Here is a 19,546-nt window from a genome sequence, read left to right as displayed (position 1 = left end):
TACCAAAATCTGACAAGAACATTACAAGAAAAGAAAATTATAGCCAAAATCTCTTATACATATAGATGCAAACATAAAATAATAAAATATTAGTAAATTGAATCCGGCATTATGTATAAAAAAGATAAAAAATCATGACCAAAAGGGTTTATCCCAGGAATGCCAACTTAGTTTAACATTTGAAAATAAATGTGATCCACTACATTAACAGGAGAGAAAAACCGTATGATCATCCCAATAGATGTAGAAAAAAGGGTTTGATAAAATTCAATATCCATGCATGACTAAAGCTGGCAACACAAATACCACTTGATGCGCCAACAAAAATCAGCTCTCTCTAGCCAAAGGGGCAAGCTAACAAGTCAGAAAACTTTTAGAAAATAACCACCGAACACTGTAGCCAACATGTGTTGCCTTCACTCAAGTCAGCCAAGACAAGCAGGGAGAGAACCTAGATTTCTGCCCTCACCAGGCTGTAATAAAGCATGCCATCCATATGCCCCTGCCAGGTTAGTGCTACAGAAAGTAGAGAGCTGGGCTTTCATCATCCCACATGGTAGTAATGAGGACCCTCATGATGTGGTTCAGGGAATATTGTGAAGCCTGGACTTCCACTCTCACATGGTGGAATCGAGACCATGGTGGGAGCAAGGGAAAAAGCACCTCAATAAAACTGTTAGTATGATTTGAAAAAAACAGAGATATGATAAAACAAATAATGCAAGGGGGAAGAAAGGATTTAGAAACTCAGGGGGAGGGAAAGGCAGAGAAGACTATTTTTAAAAAATCTAAACTCCACCCAGCTGGAGAGGTGTCAATGGAGGCCTCCTGGGAGCCAGAACTCCCACTCTGGCCCTGCAGTAAGGAGAATTCCCCACCGGAATTCAATCAAGGCTGTCAATCAAGGCTGGGTGTCAATCAAGGCTGAGCAGAGAACCTAGACATGTACCCTAACTGGCAAGAAGAAGGCAGAATACCCCCTGCCTCTTCTGGAGCAGTGACAGAGGAAGCCAGCTAAAAATCAGTGGGAAAAATGTCTTCGAGTTCTGTAAGAAATGTTTTCAATCCAGAGCTCTATTACCACATAAACCAGCAATTGTCAACTGGTGAACTTCAATAATTTTTAAAACATTCAATACCTGCCTAGTCAGGGGCACTGGCTTCCTTTCCCTTACATCAGTGGTTCTCAACCTTGGCTGCACATTAGAATCACCTGGGAATCTTTTTAAAATCCTGATTTCTGGGCCTCATCCTCTGGAAATTCTGTTTCTTTGTTACTAATGTTGTGGCCCCACCCCAAAACAAAGAAACAGAATTTCCGGAGGATGAGGCCCAGAAATCAGGATTTAAAAAAGATTCCCAGGTGCCAAAACCGGTTTGGCTCAGTGGATAGAGCGTCGGCCTGCGGACTGAGGGGTCCCGGGTTCGATTCCGGTCAAGGGCATGTACCTGGGTTGCGGGCACATCCCCAGTGGGAGATGTGCAGGAGGCAGCTGATCGATGTTTCTCTCTCATCGATGTTTCTGGCTCTCTATCTCTCTCCCTTCCTCTCTGTAAAAAATCAATAAAATATATTTTAAAAATTATTAAAAATAAAAAAGATTCCCAGGTGATTCTAATGTGCAGCCAAGGTTGAGAACCACTGCCTTAAATTGTCAAATTTGAAAAATGACAACAGCCAATATAACAACAGCTGTCCAGTGTGAATGAATCAAAATTATACCTATATTTTGTCACATTGGCAAAAGAATCTGTATTTTCTGGTGTGCTGCAGAATTTTAGTAATTAGTTTATGTGTGCCATGAGATGAAAAAGTTTGAAAATCACTGATATAAACTATCAAACAAGTGTAAGAAGGTAGACATTTTTCTGATATACTAGAACTCAAACCACCCTTTCTGCAAGTTCACTGGTTGGCTGCCTCCTAAAAGAACCCAAATATACACTCCAGCAAACAAATTACAACAAAATAGCACAGAGGCCAGGAAATAATGAAATTGGAGAATGGTGAAGGGACATTCCAGAATTACAATAATACAGATGACTTTATAAAGATCAGAACAGGAAGGTAAGAAGGAACCATCAGGAAAAAGGGGAAAAAGAGTCTCCGTAAAACTGCTAGTATGAGTTCAAGTTTGAAAAAAATAAAGATGTGATAAAACAAATAATTCAAGGGGGGAAGGATTTCGAAACTCAGGGGGAGGGGAAAGGAGAGAAGACTTTCTTTAAAAATCTAAACTCAGATATGGCTCTTTCTATTCCAGTCTCAGGCACCTTCTGGGCCGAAGGCAGCAATGCAGACATGGCCAATCCAAGAATCACACCATGCATAACCAGTTCAGAAATGGTACAGAAAAGGCATTAATAAGACCTAAACATAAAGATATCTTTTAAGGATGTGGAACCTAAGTTCCTAAGGCTCTTGAGCTTTGTCAGGAAACTTAGAAAGGTCTAAAGAAGATGTAGACCAATAAAACTAAGAACACCAAGGCCTTTGTCAAACTCAAGGTCCTAAAAGACTCAAGCTTGAGAGGCATGGGGTCCCTCGCTCTGCTGGTTGGAAGCAAGCACCAAGGCCAAAGTCAAAGCCATGACTCAGGCTCCCAAAGGTGGCCCAGCCCCCACAAAAGGTACAAAGTAGAGGCTTCTGTGTGCCAACATGAGGATGCAATTACTCGTGGGCTGCTCTCTATATTGGGCTGGTGCATTTTGTTCAAATAAAGGCAAAATTTTTTTAAAAAAATTATATTTGATTGGCCTGTCGGGCCTTGGAGGGAAGGGTTAGGGAAGGGTGGGGGTAAGGGGGAAAGATCAACCAAAGGACTTATATGCAAGCATATAGGCCTAACCAATGGACACGGAGAACGGGGGGGGGGGTGAGGGCATGAGCGGAGGGGGGGGGGGTGGTTGGGGGTAATGTGGGGATAAGGACACATATGTAATATCTTAATCAATAAAAAATATATTTTTAAAAAAATTATATATATATATATATGGATATAGCTATAGATATATATAGATATACTAGAGGCCCAGTGCACAAAAATTTGTGCACTTGGGGGGGGGGGGGGTCCCTCAGCCCGGTCTATGCCCTCTTGCAGTGTGGGACCCCTCGGAGGATGTCCACCTGCTGGCTTAGGCCCACTCCCTGGAGGATTGGGCCCAAGCTGGCAGTCAGACATCCCCCTGGCAGCCCGGCAGCCCTCGGGGAATGTCCAGTTACCAGCAGGGAGCAGACCTAAGCTGCAGTCAGACATCTTTAGTGCGGCTGAGGAGGCTGGAGAGGCTCCTGCCACTACCGCTGTGCTGGCCATCAGCCTGGCTTGTAGCTGAGCAGAGCTCCTCCTGTGAGAGCTCACTGACCACCAGGGGACAGCTCCTGCATTCAGCATCTGCCCCCTGGTGGTCAGTGTGTGTCATAGTGACCAGTCATTCCCAGTCGTTCTGCTGTTAGGGTCAATTTGCATATTACCCTTTTATTATATAGAATAGAGGCTTGGTGCATGGGTTGGGGCCAGCTGGTTTGCCCTGAATGGTGTCCCAGATCAGGGTGGGAGTCCCCACTGGGGTACCTGGCCAGCCTGGGTGAGGGGCTGATGGCTGTTTGCAGGCTGGTCACACCCCCTTCAGGGTGGGGGTCCCCACTGGGGTGCCTGGCCAGCCTGGGTGAGGGGCTGATGGCTGTTTGCAGGCTGGTCAAGCGCCCCCCCCCCCAGGGGGGGACCCTCACCTCATGGAGGTTTGGCCAACCTGGGTGAGGGGCTGATGGCTGTTTTCAGGCTGGCCACACCCCCTTTAGGGTGGGGGGGGTCCCCACTGGGATGCCTGGCCAGTCTGGGTGAGGGGCTGAGGGCCGTTTTCAGGCTGGCCAAGCCCCCCGGCGACAGAAGCTCCCAGCCTCTCCTTTTTTTCTTTTTTCTTTTTATTCTGGGATTTATTTACCTTCTATAATTGAAACTTTGTAGCCTTGAGTGGAGCTCAGAGCCGGCCAGGGCAGGGCGGGAAGCTTGGCTTCCTCTATCGCCAGGGGCAACCCAAGCCTCCTGCTCGCTCCAGCTCCATGGCCACGGCCAGCTGAAAACAGGTATCTGGGGTTTATTTATCTTCTATAATTGAAACTTTGTTGCATTGAGTGGAGCTCAGAGCTGGCCACGGCAGGCAGGAAGCTTGGCTTCCTCCATCACTGGGGCAACCAAGCCTCCTGCTTGCTCCAGCTCAGTGGCTGCCGGCCGCCATCTTGGTTGGATTAATTTGCATATAGTCGCTCTGATTGGCTGGTGGGCGTGGCTTAAGGCATAGCAAAGGTACGGTCAATTTGCATGTTTGTCTTTTATTAGTGTAGACAGATATAGATTAGAAATAGATATATAGAGATACACATATCCAGATATGAAACAAAATAAATTTAGTCTAATTTTAAATCCTGGATGGATTATAAGAAAAAGTTTATATAACCCTGATGTTAAGAACATTCTCCTTCAAATGGGATCATTACAGTGCACCAAAAAGAAAATGTTATTCTAGCACCCTAGCTGGCCTATTTTAACAATTTTACAAATTTACATATAAATTTTCTCTTTGACCCAGCAATCCCACTTCTAACAATCTACTGCAATGGTAAAAATACACAAGACTACTCACCATTTGTAACAGTAACACTGGAAGCAACCTAAGTGACCATCATTATGAAACTGGTTAAATAACCCATGGTTCATCCATCCAAAGGAACACTATGCTGTCCCTACAGAGAAATGAGAATGAATTCTATATACTGCTAGAAGTGATATCTTTAGAGCAGTGGTTCTCAACCTTGGCTGCACATTAGAATCACCTGGGAATCTTTTTTAAATCCTAATTTCTGGGCCTCATCCTCCGGAAATTCTGTTTCTTTGTTACTAATGTTGTGGCCTCACCCCATAACAAAGAAACAGAATTTCCGGTGGATGAGGCCCAGAAATCAGGATTTTAAAAAGATTCCCAGGTAATTCTAATGTGCAGCCAAGGTTGAGAACCACTGCTTTAGAGTATAAAATGAGAAAAGAAAAGTGCAGAGAATGCTACCATTTATCTGAGGTGCTAGTGAGAGGAGGTGTGAATATATACAGATATAGATATAATTTTACTTTTTTTTTAAAGACATGACAAATAGGGGAATTTTTTTAACTAGCCACCTATGAAGGAAGGAAAAAACTGAGTGGTAAGAAAGGGATAGAAATGAGACTTATCTGAATATACCTTTTATAGACTTAGCTTTGAAACCATATAAATATTTTATGTAATTAATAATTTTTTAAAGCAACCCCAAAGGTTGAAAGAAAAAGCAAAAACCTTATGTATTGAGTTAGTGACCCACCACAGAGAAAGAAACTATTTCTAGTGATTTTCTTTATTTCTCACCCATGAGCATGCTTAGAGAGGGGAAGGAGAGGAGAGGGGTTCAAGGAGAGGGATAGATGGAGAGGGGGAGGGAGGGAGAGACAGACAGACATTGATGCCAGAGAGAAAGAAACATCGACTGGCTACCTTCCAAACATGCCCTGAATGGGAATCAAGCGTGCAACCCAGATATGTGCCCTGACTAGGAATCAACTGGCAACCCTTCAGCGCACAGGACAACACCCAACTAACTGAGCCACTCCAGCTGGGCTCTATTGATTTTGAAACAGTAACTTGACTATACATTCCGAGTGGGATATACTCTAAGGACAAAAAAAAAAAAGCCAAATTAAAACAAAACGCGTTTTCAGTAACCATCGTGTTGGTGCTTTTGTTAGCATTGCTGTTGAGTTGTGTGGGTACTGTGGGATAAAGCAGTCAATCCAATGAAATCAGGACTTTTGGTATGACAGGAGATTCAGGTATATGAATGATGAGGTTAAATAAAAATGCTATAATATGGACATGTGATATTGCTTATCTTTTAAAAATACACATACACAAAAACAGAAACATGCACGTCCTAGTTCTGACCCTTGGAGAAAACTGATCTAGTAGAAAAAAAAAAAAAGTCCCAAAACTATAATCTCTAATACCATTTACCACCAAAAGGAAGCAAGACTCCTTAGAGAAACAGCAGAATACAGGTCTGGAGCAGGAAGCATACAAGAGTCTAGAACATCTTGTCACACCAAAAGGGAAGGAAGCTATTAAAAACTACTTGGCTTTTGTCAAAAGGACTCTAAAGTTAACTTAAAGACGCTCCCACTGGACAAAGATAGGACAAATTAAACATCAACAGGGATAGAAAGAAAAAAAAAGAAAAAGAAACATCAATAGGGATAACCATAATAGATTGAAATATAGCAAGAATTGTTTAAATCTGTGTTTACAAAAGTCACATAGTATATAATGCCACTCATATGAAATGTCCAGAATAGGTAAATCTGTGGAGATTGAAAGTAGATTAGGGTTGCCCAGGGCTGGAGGGCTTGGGGAAAAATGGGGAGTGACTATTAATGGGTATGGGGTTTCTTTTTGAGGTAATGAAAGTGTTCTAAAATAGACTGTAGTGATGGTTGTGCAACTCTATGGATGTATTAAAAACCATTGAACTGTAGACTTAAAAAAATCTGTGTTTAAAGTGACAATCGAAAAATAAAATCAGTCACCTTTAGAAAATGGTAGAAAATTAACTCAGTTTAAAAAATGAATAAAGGGAATCAAATATGAACTATACCTCAAGGTAACTAAGTAACTGATATGAGGAAGGTTTCCTTCATTAAAGTAGTCTAGCTAATATGAGGAAGAAATGACAGAAACAAAATATTACCACTTTACAGCCCCTGATAAATCAGGGATCAAAAGAGATAATGTGCCTCCTGATGGAAGTACCTATCACCACCTTTTAAGTACTCTTGCCAAGAAAATGAACTTGAACTGATCAAGTCAATACATCTAACTATCAGTTTGTAGGAAATAAAAGGAACGGAACATATTAAACAGGATGCAATGGAAAACATATAGGACAAATAACCAACATTCTCAATAAATAAATTGCAAAAGGGGAAAAAGAGACTTAGGAGATATATACCAACCAATTACAATCTGACCTTACTTGATTCAAACAAATCAACTGCTTAAAAAAACTGATATAACTAAAAAACTTTGAACATTGGATATCTGATGATATAAAGGAAATTTTTTAGGTGTGATATCATCATCATGGTTTTTAAAAAGAATGTCTATCTTTTAGAAACACATGGAAATATTTAAGATGAGATATGACATCTGGAATTTGCTTCAAAGCAATCTAGGACTGGAGGGTGGGGGCGGGAGTTTATAGTCAGTTACTTATAAATGAAACTAAGTAAGCCATTAATTAATAAGTGCTGAAACTGAGTGATGGACATTTGGGGGCTCATGCTAGCCTCTCTACTTTCATAGATATTTAACATTTTCCAAAATATAAAAATTAAAAAATAGTAATTTTAAGCACTCAGGAAAACAAAATGAGAAGTTAAAAATGGGAGTCATCTGTAATACTATCAACAACAATACTGTTTTGGGGGAAAAATAAAAGACTAGAAGTGAACAGTAATACCAGTTAAAGATAAATATAAATGATATAAATATTTTATAAAATTGAATATCATTTTCAAATATTATTTGTGAGGAGGCATAAATGTTCTTAAATATTAACATTCTAATTATTTGCAGGCTTCTCTTATCCTTAATAGACATTAAGTTTCTCTTTCCTAACCAGCAAGAGGAATAGTGCTTTGCATATATCAGAATAGCAATCCTTCAAATAAATTCAGTAAAATACACAACAGATATACTGACATACTCACAGAGAGCAAGCAAAAAACTTTCTCTGTATCTTAAAACTATGAAAAGTAACACGTGTATTCTTCTGACTTTTTTTAGCTCCTGGTTGTTCACACAAGTGTATACCATCCTCTCCAAGCAATATCAATAATAGCTACCATCTACTAACCAGTCACTTATCTGTTGAAGGCTACATATGAGATCACTTTTAATCCTCACAGCAACCTTATAGGTGAATTAGCTTCCTTTCATAAATAAAAATTTAAAAAAAAACTGAGGTTCAGGAACTTATTAGAAATCAGGCGGGGATTCTGTGTAGTTCTGGGGACTTCAGCCTGAGCATCTCCAAGGCCAACATCCCCCCACAGCTGCTCTCATACCTTGGAATACAAGAATTTTTGCTTGGAGTCAAACATCTTTCTCTAGATTGGTTTCCTTCCTCCTTTTGACTCATACAGCCCAGGCAAGATCAATGCAACCTTTCCTGTGACTAAAGTGAGTTCAAGAGTTTATTATTTCTCTCTCTCTAAATCTAACATGAACAGATTTCCCCTCAGCAACTTGGCCCAGTCCACTTTAGGTCTTACTCATCTAACAAAGTGCACACATTCACTATGGAGCCCTTAAAGATTTCTTCCTTTCTCACTGCATACTAAAATGCCTCCTCCCAGCCATACTTTTTCACTTTTCCTTAGAGAAGCAAACACATTATATAACCAGTCCTCAGCTTCCAAACATCTATATAATAAAAGCCTAAGCAACCATTACGGCGGAACGACCAGAACGATTGGTCACTATGATGCTCACTGGCCACCAAGGGGAAGACGCTCATTGCAGGAGCTGCCCCCTGGTGGTCAGTGCACTCCCACAGGGAGAGCACCACTCAGCCATAAGCTGAGCGGTAAGGAGCAGTGAGCAGGCAGGTGGTAAGGAGCAAAGGGTCCCAGACCGCGAGAGGGATGTCCGACTGCCTAAGAGGATCGGGCCTAAGCCGGCTGTCAGACATCCTCCAAGGGGTCCCGGACTGTGAGAGGGCACAGGCTGGGCTGAGGGACCCTCCCCCGCCCCAGTACACGAATTTCATGCACCAGGCCTCTAGTTCATTTATAATATGACTTTGCTAACCTTGCCAAGTCATCTTTGACTCTCCTCTTGCCTCTTAACACGTAATTTGTCACCAAGTCATGCAGTTCTACCTAAAATCTCTCTCAAATCCATCCTTTTTCTTTCAGCAACCAACACCTCACTTTGGACCTTGATCTTCTACAGTACAGACTATAACACAATTAGTAAACCAGTGGTCTCCAATTTTTTTCCCACGCATTCCTTCCTATCAGTAAAACATTTGAACATACAATTGCTATACATACATTTATTTATAAATTATAAGAATGTTTTACTGTACTAATATAAGCATTGTACAACAAATATGCATCTATCAACAAGTGAATCTAAGAATCAAGTGAATAAATAATCTGATGAACAGAATGAACTGGTGATTATAATAGAATCAGGGACATAGAAAGGGAATGGACTGACTATTCTTGGGGGGGAAAGGGGTGTGGGAGATTCGGGAAGAGACTGGACAAAAATCGTGCACCTATGGATGAGGACAGTGGGTGGGGAGTGAGGGCGGAGGGTGGGGCGGGAACTGGGAGGAGGGGAGTTATGGGGGAAAAAAAGAGGAACAAATGTAATAATCTGAACAATAAAGATTTAATTAAAATATATATATATATATATAAGCATTGTAAAACACAAAAACAGAAATTTTGATGGTTAATATAAAAACAAATATAAATTCTACCATACTCTTTTCACACCCCGGAGGCTCATTTTGCACAAGCCAAAGATATCAACTGTCCTAAAATACTGCTGCTAGAGTAAGCTTCCTAAGAACCCAAATCTGAAGTCTATCCCTTCAATGGCCTCATGTCCCAGTGGTACAAGCCTACTTTTTCAACTTCACCTTCTATAATCTCACCCGCATATCCTGTATCTCAGTTACTCCTGTTACCTCCCTATGTCTTTTGCACACACAGTTCCCTATGCCTGGGAAGTCCTTATTCTTCATAGACACTGATTTATATATAACAGGATCTCTAAGAGAAAAGTACATTCTAAATGCAGTTAGCGAACTTATAAATAAACTTCTGGAATGTTAACATCTTTTTTAGAGGAACTTATATTTTGAACATGCCTTTTGTTACTTCCATTATTTGTCTCCTTTTCAAGTCCTAAATACTTGGAAGAATGGGTATGAATTCCAAAGAAAAAAGTAGAGGAGACCAACTTTGTTTTGTTCTCTTTGGTTTATTTTTCTTCCTTGTTTATCTTTCCATTTCCCCACAAAATCCTTTTAAGCAAAAGGATGTTGCAAATCCAGATATTAGTTCCCCCTAGGGCCAGGGAAAAGGCTAAGCCATGGCAACCCATAACCAGAATTCCAGCCAGGACCTTACAGATGGCCTAAATAAAAACCTTTCCTACAGCAATACTTCAGGTTTTTCCCTTCCTTCTTTCACCCTTCCTATCTGCTGTGCAAATCCCTCCACATTGACTATAATGGCTAAGATTAAGTGATGGTGTTGCACCCAATACATTTTCCAAAAACATCATGAATATTCAACTGACTAACTCTGGCAACTAATAATGGGGAGCTCAGCCTCCAACACGACTTCTGTACTGTCTTTGTATTGTCTCCAATGGGGACTGGGACAAAAGCACTATGGTGGAAAGAGAAAAGATAAGAGGCATTAGAGCAGTGGTTCTCAACCTTCTGGCCCTTTAAATACAGTTCCTCATGTTGTGACCCAACCATAAAATTATTTTCCTTGCTACTTCATAACTGTCATGTTGCTACTGTTATGAATCGTCATGTAAATATCTGATATGCAGGATGGTCTCAGGCGACCCCTGTGAAAGGGTCGTTCAACCGCCAAAGGGGTCGTGACCCTCAGGTTGAGAACTGCTGCATTAGAGGGAGAAGCCCGCTAAGGGAAGTCACATTTCAACTTCTAGTCTTATCCCCCAGTAAGGGCGATAGGTCAACTGTGCTATGCAACTGGCCTCAAGAAGCAAGCAAGCCTGTGGTGCATGTTGGTTATGGGATCCTTTAACAAGCAATCCAAAAAAAAAAAAAAAAAGACTGGCAGAGCTACCCTAAGAAGTCCAGCCTGCTGCTCTGTACCAGAGATGGGCTTATCCCCACTTCCAAGTCATTCCACTATTCTTCCTCTGGAAATCCTTCCTCCCTTCTCCAAACCTCACCTTCCTTTCAGTTCAAGTTCCAACTTCTCTGAGAAAACTATCTCTGTCTACTTTGCTCTTTCATTTTCTACACAACTCACTAGGCCAACTACAATGAGATACCACTTTACACAAAATGGTGCACTTGCTTTGGAAAACAGTTTAACAGTTCCTTAAACAGTTACCATACGATCCAGCAATACCATTCTGGATATATAGATGTTCATAACATCTATATATATAAAACCCTAATATGCAAATAGACCGAACAGCGGAACGGAACAACCACTCGCTATGATGCGCACTGACACCAGGGGACGCGTGCAGAACATGGTGGACATTGGCAGCAGGCGGCAAAGTGCGGAACACGGTGAGCATCAGCCACAGCAGGATGGTGGAGCAGGTAAGCAGGGGTGCCAGACGAAGGTGGGGCACCAGTCACTGTCATCAGGTGAGTCTCTGATGGATACTAAAAAATCTTTCCTCCCATGTACTGCAGTCCCACCGGGCGCTCGCACCTGCTGCCAGCGCCCGTCCCACTCACACCCACCTCCAGCACCGGAGCCGCCACTCACAACTGCTGCTGGCGGCTGGCACTGGTTCCGATTGCCCCTCAGGGCTTCTCCACCTCCCCCTGCTCCTGAGGGGCGATTGGGGCAGCAGCCGCCACTCACATCCACGGATGGCGCCAGCCCCAATCGCTCCACGCCTTCAGTGGGTGCAAGCGGGGCCAGCGCCATCAGCGCGTCGGAGCAACAGTGGCAAGAGCGGGGCGGCCAGCAGATGGGACTAGGGGATGCAGCAGGAGGGACAGGGTGGGGGCACACAGGAGGGCCGAGACCTGCCCCTGTGCCCACTGCAGCCTTGCAGCCCACAGTTCAAGGTGCACAAATTCGTGCACTAGGTCCCTACTTATTGATAAGTGAAAACAACCCAAATTCCTAACAATGAATGAATGAATGAGTGAATAAAATGTGGTTTGTCTATACAATGAAATATTACTCAGCAATAAAAATAAAATGTTCATATGCTATAATATGGATAACATTTGCAAGACAAAGAATTATATATTGTACAAGAGGCCTGGTGCACGAATTTGTGCACCAGTGGGGTCCCTCAACCTGGCCTGCACCCTGCAATCTAGGACCCCTCAGGGGATGTTGGATAGCCAGTTTTGGCCAATCCCCACAGGCCCGATCCAGACAGGAAGGAACCTGATCCTGGGCACTGAGCGTCTGTTCCCTGGTGGTCAGTGCATGTCATAGCATCCAGTCAACCAGTCGTCCAGTTAATCAGTCGCTTAGGCTTTTATATGTATAGATGATTCCATTTATAAGAAATACCAAGAATAGACAAATCTATAAAAAAAAAAAAAAAAAGACGACAAATCTACAGCAACTACAAATAGTGATTGCCTAGAGCTGAGAGGGTTTGGAGGGGAAGGGGGAGCGACAGACAGCTAATGGGTATGGGGCTCATTCCTGGGGTGATAAAAATGTTCTGGAATTGGACAGTGGTGATCAATCACATTTTTGTGAGCATACTAAAAACCATTTACTGATCCTATATCATAAAAGGCCAGCCACCATAAGCGTAATGACCAGAACAACCAGAGACCAGAACCACCAGGGCCCCTCCCTGAGCTGGCCACGCCCCCAAGCAAGCAGTTAAGGGTGATCAGGCAGGCAGGCAGACCAACGGTTAGGGGTGATCAGGTAGGCAGGCAAGTGGTTAGGGGCAATCAGGTAGGCAGACGGCCCCTCGCTGGGCTGGCTCTGCCCCCAAGCAAGCGGTTAGGGGCGATGAGGCAGGCAGACAGAGTGGTTAGGGGTGATGAGGCAGACAGACCAGCGGTTAGGAGTGATCAGGTAGGCAGGTGAGTTGTTAGGGGCAATCAGGTAGGCAGGCGAGCGGTTACGGGTGACCAGGTAGGCAGACAGCCCCTCGCAGGGCTGGCCCGCCCCCCAGCAAAGAAAGAGGGAGGCCCAGGCCACCAGTGCAACTCTGTGGCAGGTGTGCGGCAGGCCAACAATCACCCCACGCCTGTCGCCTGCAGAGGGAGGCCACCGGTGGCAGGGGAGGGGGGGCAGCGCTGCACAGATGGCCAGCAGTGCGGGAGTGGGGCCAGCTGCCTGCAGCCAGGGGAAGGAAAGCCCCAATAGGCCCTGATCTCAGGCCAGGCCTAGGGACCTTATCCGAGGGGTTCCGGGTTGTGAGAGGGTGCAGGCTGGGCTGAGGGACCCCCCCCAAGTGCATGAATTTTCATGTACCAGACCCTTAGTACACTATAAAAGAATAAATTTTATGCCCTGGCCAGTGTGGCTCAGTGATTAGAGTGTTAGCCCAGACACCAAAGCATCATGGGTTCAATTCCCAGTCAAAGGCATATACCTGGGTTGCAGGTTCAATCTCCAGCCCAGGTCGGGGAGCATGGAGGAGACGACCAATCACATTGATGTTTCTCTCTCTCTCTCTCTCTCTCTCTCTCTCTCTCTCTCTCTCTCTCTCTTCCTCCCCCCCCCCCCCCCCCGCCCCTTCCACTCTCTAAAAATCAATGGAAAAAATATCCTTGGTGAGGATTAACAAAAAAAAAGAATAAATGTTATGATATGTGACTTATAACTTAATAAAGTTGTTTGCAGATGACCACGGCCTACAAGTCCCTGCTCAGGCCCCAGTTTCTCTCTCTGACTTTAACCTCAAATGTCTCTACCATCAGTCACTTCCCAAACCCCTTGGTTTTCTATCAGTTCCTGAAATACGGCTAGGGTTTTCTTACCTCCGGGCCTTTGCATACTCTCTACTCTCTGCCTGGAATAAAGTCTTTTCAAGTCTCTTTACATGACCAATGACTTCTCATCCTTTGTGTCTCAGCTCAAATATCATCTCCACTGTAAGCCTTCCCTCTCTACCTAAAATAGGACAGCCGCTCCTATCATTCTCTCAGAATTTTGTTTCCTTTGTAGCACACCCACATAGCTTTACGTGAATTGATTTCGGTTTTTTTATGTCAGGTCCACCAGACTGTAAGCTCCAACAAAAGTAGGAAGGAATATGTATTATTATTCACCATTACAATTCCCAATGTCTAACACTATCCCTAACACTTAAGTGCCTAATAAAATGGTAATTATTATTTTTATTTCCCTAATGTGCCATTCCTGTATTGAGATGACTATGACTGTTGCCATCACAACCACCATCACCACCACCGCCACCCCATCACCACTCTTACCCTTTTCATACCCTTACTCATCTCCCCTGTCTCAACTAAAACAGTATCTTCTTGATGAAGCCTTCCTTTCTTGAGCCCTCCTTGGAAAACAGTCTCTCCTCCACTTATTCACTTAGTCATCACTGGCTGCAACTCCACCATAAAAAAGATCTTTTTGCCCTGGCTCGTTTGGCTCAGTGGATGGAGCATCAGCCTGCAGGCTGAAGGGTCCCGGGTTCAATTCCAGTCAAGAGCGCATGCCTGGGTACGGGCTCGATCCCCAGTGGGGGGCGTGCAAGAGGCAGCAGATCAGTGGTTCTCTCTCACCATTGGTGTTTCTCTCTCTCTCTCCCTCTTCCTTACTCTCTGAAATCAATAAAAATGTATTTTAAAAAATGATCTTTTTGTATTATACTAGGGGTATTTTTTTTTTGTTTTGGTGGGGAGGGGGCCTACAGGGAGTTGGTTTTGTTTCACATTTCTGTCTTACTACTACTTTGGGAAGCCTTAACTCGAAGGAAAATCTCTTCATTTCTATGACCTAGTGCACTATCAGGCACATAATATAATAGTACCAGTTATGATAACTATAATAACAAACATTTATTGAGTGTTTAATATGTGCTTGACACTCTTCTTAGTTCTATAATGAGTGAATGAATAAATGGATAAATTTCTTGGTCACCAACCTCAAAGTGGTCAGAGTCTGACAGGGACAGAAGACAGTTATACAGGCTAATGCAGAATAAACACACCCCAAGGCCAAATCAGCTGCCTTATCCTGTCCTCTATGCCTTCACATCTTTGAGTATGCTTTTCTCTGAGTCCATAAATGTCAGGTTTCTTCAAACTCACTTAGAATACTTCCTTCGATTACTTACAATCCACTTCCTGCTGTTGGTGCCTGGAAACAATTTCTAGGATGTCCCACAAGCAGTATTAAGCTGCCACACCATTTCCTGCTGTGTGTCTGCATTATCAGTTAAATTGCTTCATATTAACCACATTCCAGTCCACTGGGATCACTCAAACACCAACTAAGATTTAAACATAGCTGTCGAAGATACTGTCACCACTGCCCCTTTTATCCTTTAAGTATCTGCTCAGGTTTAAAGCTTAGGAGCTTTCCAGGGTACTACCTCCATAACTGGTGACCTTTTCTTTCCTTTGTCAAATAAGTGTTTGGTGTGAGGCAAGACAATGTTCCTCTAAATAAAGTGAACATGAACTGAACACCCTTTAGAAAACATAAGGAACTATCCGCCTAGACCAGGGCAAGTTGGCTTAAAAACTTATAAAACTCTTCCTCCTCAAGAGTTCAAGTAGCAAATTGTTCTTTTAACTCCATATAAACTAAATTAGGATCTTAATTCAGATCCTAACATATTCTTAAATGCATTCCATAAACTCTTCCTAAACAATCTGTGTGTCAGGTACTAGGTTTGACACAGAGAACTCAAAGACAAATAAGAGAGTCCCTACTCTCAAAAAGTTCATGTCAGGCTGAGTATGGAAGACAGACAAGGAACTGGATTTAGTGCTATGACACAAGGGGCCACTGAAACAGATAAGCCCCTGGCCTAGGCTGGGGAGGAAGATGCACAGATGAGGAGCCACTGGCCTAGGCTGGGGGGATGCACAGATCAGATCAGGGGCACCTGGCCTAGGCTGGGGAGGGGGATGCACAGATCAGGGGCACCTGGCGAAAGCTGAGGTGGGGGCAGGGGGACTGGCACCAGGGCAGGCTTCCAGGAGACAGTATCTGATCTTAGGCCTATAAACTCCCATTCTCTCATTTTAAAAATGTAGCTCATAGTACTTACATCATTGGACAGTTGTGAGGATTTGATGAAATGGTTCACATAAAGCATTACCACCATGTCTGACACAGAGATTGTACTCAACCAGCCTTAGCTTGAAAGGAAAGTCTGATCAGGCACTAAATCTCAATACTTATGCCTAGCACCTCAACTGATATACAGCAGACACCAGCTTCACAATTACATGAGTATTGTTTTTAATAACTTTTCTTTTTTACTGAGAGAATGTTAAGTCCTGCCCTGCATGTTAACTAACAGTCTAATTCCTTTTCATCAAAACTTTCTTCTCCATTATCTGAAATGTCCAGTTCTCTGATATTTCTGGTATAAAATATACTAGTTTTCTTGTTTTTTTGATAAAGTGTAAAAGGAAACTAACAATTACTGAACTTTTAATATGGACCCTGCAGTCATGGTGATACTATAGTTACTGTTCATAATGACCCTGCAACAATAGTTTTCCCCATTTTATCCTCGGGGTGAATAAGGAACTTCGTAGTTAGTAGACAAAAGAACTGGAATTTGAATCCAGATCTGACTCTACGTATCAGCCTGACTGGGCCACATAGCATCAGAGATAGCAGAAGAAAACACAGACAGCCACAGTGCTCTCCTGCTTGGAGGGCCCACAGTGTACTCTCTGCCTCCTACTCCCCCACCCGCAGGACTGTCCTACACAATGGAGCCTGCACACTTGGATTTCACCTCAGCCAGGTGAACCCCTTGAGCTACGTGTCTTCTTTCCTATCAGCATGGAATGGTCAGCAGCAACCAAAGCTACGTCCTCCAACAAGTAGGGCTGCACCTAAGCAGGTTTCCTGGCCACCATTCCTACCTGCAGGCAGAAGTTGCATAGTCAACAGTCACCATAAATCACAAGTACTTTTCGTGATCTCTCTTCATATTCTCTCTCAGTCTCACCACAAGTAAAGTTAATATATTGCCCAAGTTTGTATCACAAAGCAGTCTAGTTTCAACATCAAGGCTAGTCTTCATACTAACTTACTGCATTCGTAAGCTCTCTTGCCCACATGCTCAGAGTGATGGGTTCCCAAAACGCACTTGAGATATGTATCTGTTAACCTGCAATGTTCACACGCAAGACAGAGACCCCATGCCCACTCATCTCAACTCCTGCTTGTTGGGCTTTCTCTACCTGCCTCGTATCAGACCGGTGTCTGAACTTCTGCGTAACAAGAAGGGTGAGCATCCTCACAAGCATCCTCTGCAGCTCTAAGGTGGCTTTTGGAAAGTGTTCGTCCGTGCTACTGAAATCCAAGTTTAAAACTCCTCCTTGGAAGCAGGAGCTCCGCGTGGAGAGCCTCTTTAATCCCAACGCTTCAACAACTGTGTCTTTTCACCTCCCAAGCCTCTAGAGCCGTGGTTCTCAACCTTCCTAATGCCGCGACCCTTTAATACAGGTCCTCATGTTGTGGTGACCCCCAACCACAGAATTATCTTCGTTGCTACTTTGTAACTGTAATTTTGCTCCTGTTATGAATCGTCATGTAAATATCTGATATGCTCTATGTGTTTTCCGATGGTCTTAGGCGACCCCTGTGAAAGGGTCGTTCCACGCCCAAAGGGGTCGCGACCCACAGGTTGAGAACCGCTGCTCTCCAGCTCTTCTGTGGGACACGCCTCTACATTTGTCCCCTCGTTTCCACAAAAACGAAGAACAGTGTTCTCGTCCAACTCTTCCATTTTCATTATGAACAGACTCTGCTAGCTCCACGGAGCAAAGGTCTCGGGGCTGTGGCAGCAAGTACGAGACACAGTCTGCGGCTGGAAGCCTGAGCCCCGGGGGACGACTCGGCTGAACAAGTCACATGGCATGGGCATCGAGGGGACAAGGATGCAACTTTTGCATAATTACTAGATTCTGCCCCGAAATCCCTTCCCCTTTCAAACTTCCCCTGGCACAATTCTCACAGTGCTGAAATAAACACATTCCGCGGGCTTTCCTGTAGGCAGGTTTCAAGTGTCCTGGGAAAGCTGTTTTCGGGAAAAGCCTATGCTGTCAACTTTGTTGTCAAGTGCCCTCAAACCAGGCTGTTACTCAGGAAGAGGGAACATTTGTTAGTCATTAGAGATAAGGCATCTCGCGCTTCGGGGCTGGAGCTGAGGAAGGGAGAGGCCGAGCGAGGACCTGGCTCGGAGGGGAGACAGAGTCCCACACAGCACTCCCAAGCCGGCCTGTGCACGAGTCTGTACTTCCCCAAGTCAGCTTCCAGCCCCGAAGGAGGGACACAGGGTTCCGATGGGCTCTCAAGTTCGACGCAGCAACCATCCTGTCCCCGATCCTGTCCCCGGGGGAACCGAGCCCCGGCGGGACGCCAGGTGGAGGGGCCAGCGGAGCAGCGCGCCCCACTGGCTCACCGAGCCGGCCCCGCAATGGCCAGGTGCTCCGCTCCGCACGGTGGGGACGAGCACAGGGAAGAGGGGAACCAGGGGAGAGACGAGGGCCTGCACCCCAGAGTGTCCAGACCTCAGGTCCCTGAGCGGCCCCCTCCCTCCGAGAACCTCACCGACTTCTGTCCCCCCTCCACCCCCCGCCCCGCAGGCCTTCGGCACCGGCCGCTACCTCTGTCTCAGGGGCGCCCCAAACACACCCATTCGGGGAGTTGCTTCCGGACCTTCCTCGCCCTCCCCCCAACAGTGAGACCATTGGCAGAGGCTCTCCGTGACCCCGGAGGGCAGGCCACCTGGTCATCTCAGCGGCTCCTGCCCCAAGAGGAGTAGGGGACACCTGACCACCGGCGCCCTGCCACCCCACGCGCTCCCCACCCCACCCCCACGCCTCCCTCAATCGCCATGGCAACCGTCCCCCTCCCCGCGTGACGCCGGCACGCGGGGCGTCCCTGGGGACCCGGCAACAAGTCCCCCGCGCGACCCACGGCCTTCAGCTCTGGCCCGGCCTCGCCGCCCCGCGCCCGGCCCAGCCCCGCCCCGCCCGGCCCGGCCGCACTCACTTGATCCTGGAGCCCATGGTCCCCGGGCCTCCTCATGGGCCCGCGGGCCGCTCGGCGCTGCGCTGCCTGCCCGCCCGCCCGCGGCCGACCGGCCTCCCTCCGGCGCTCTCCCCGCCCCTTCCTCCCTTCCCTCAGGCAGGGCCCGCCCGCTCGCGGCTCGCTCCCTCGCCGCCGCCGCGCCTCCCGGGGTTAATGTTCCAGCTCCAGCCCGGCGAACGCCACGGTCCCCGGCGCGCGTGCCCGGCGCGCGCCGCCCCCGCCGCCCCTCACACCGCCGCCCCCTCCTTCCCGCGCTGCCGCCGCCGCCGCGCGCAGGGGCTGCCGGGAAGTGTAGTCCGCTCCCGGGAGGTGGGGCCGCCGGAGAGGGTGGGTGGGGACCGCACTTCCGCCCACTGGCTCTCAGGGCTTGTATATCAGACCTCCCTGGCACAGGCCCTTGCAGAGCTCCATGCCACTGATCTCCTATGAAAACGCTACCTGCAACCCCCTTGGGAAGGCCCCCACCCCATAGAGCCCCCCAGCTC

At 45.7% G+C, this 19,546-nt stretch overlaps 1 protein-coding gene across 3 annotated transcripts in view; it reads right to left on the bottom strand.

The window, feature by feature from the left end:
- DENND1A (DENN domain containing 1A) overlaps positions 1–19,270 on the bottom strand; it is a 465,276-nt gene extending 446,006 nt beyond the window's left edge. For 2 of the 3 annotated variants that reach the window (XM_036329707.1, XM_036329706.1), the window contains exon 1: positions 19,023–19,270. Coding sequence is in view for 1 of the 3 variants with exons in the window: in XM_036329703.1 (XP_036185596.1) it covers positions 19,023–19,039 (17 nt within the window). In the remaining 2 variants the exon portion in view is untranslated. The remainder of the gene's footprint in view (positions 1–19,022) is intronic. The other variant, XM_036329703.1, reaches the window with a different exon arrangement.
- Between the last annotated feature and the right edge of the window lie 276 nt (positions 19,271–19,546).

The sequence above is a fragment of the Myotis myotis genome, unplaced genomic scaffold, assembly GCF_014108235.1.
Source record: "Myotis myotis isolate mMyoMyo1 unplaced genomic scaffold, mMyoMyo1.p scaffold_m19_p_12, whole genome shotgun sequence".
Taxonomy (NCBI): Eukaryota; Metazoa; Chordata; class Mammalia; order Chiroptera; family Vespertilionidae; genus Myotis; species Myotis myotis.
This window is presented reverse-complemented; position numbering and strand designations above follow the sequence as displayed.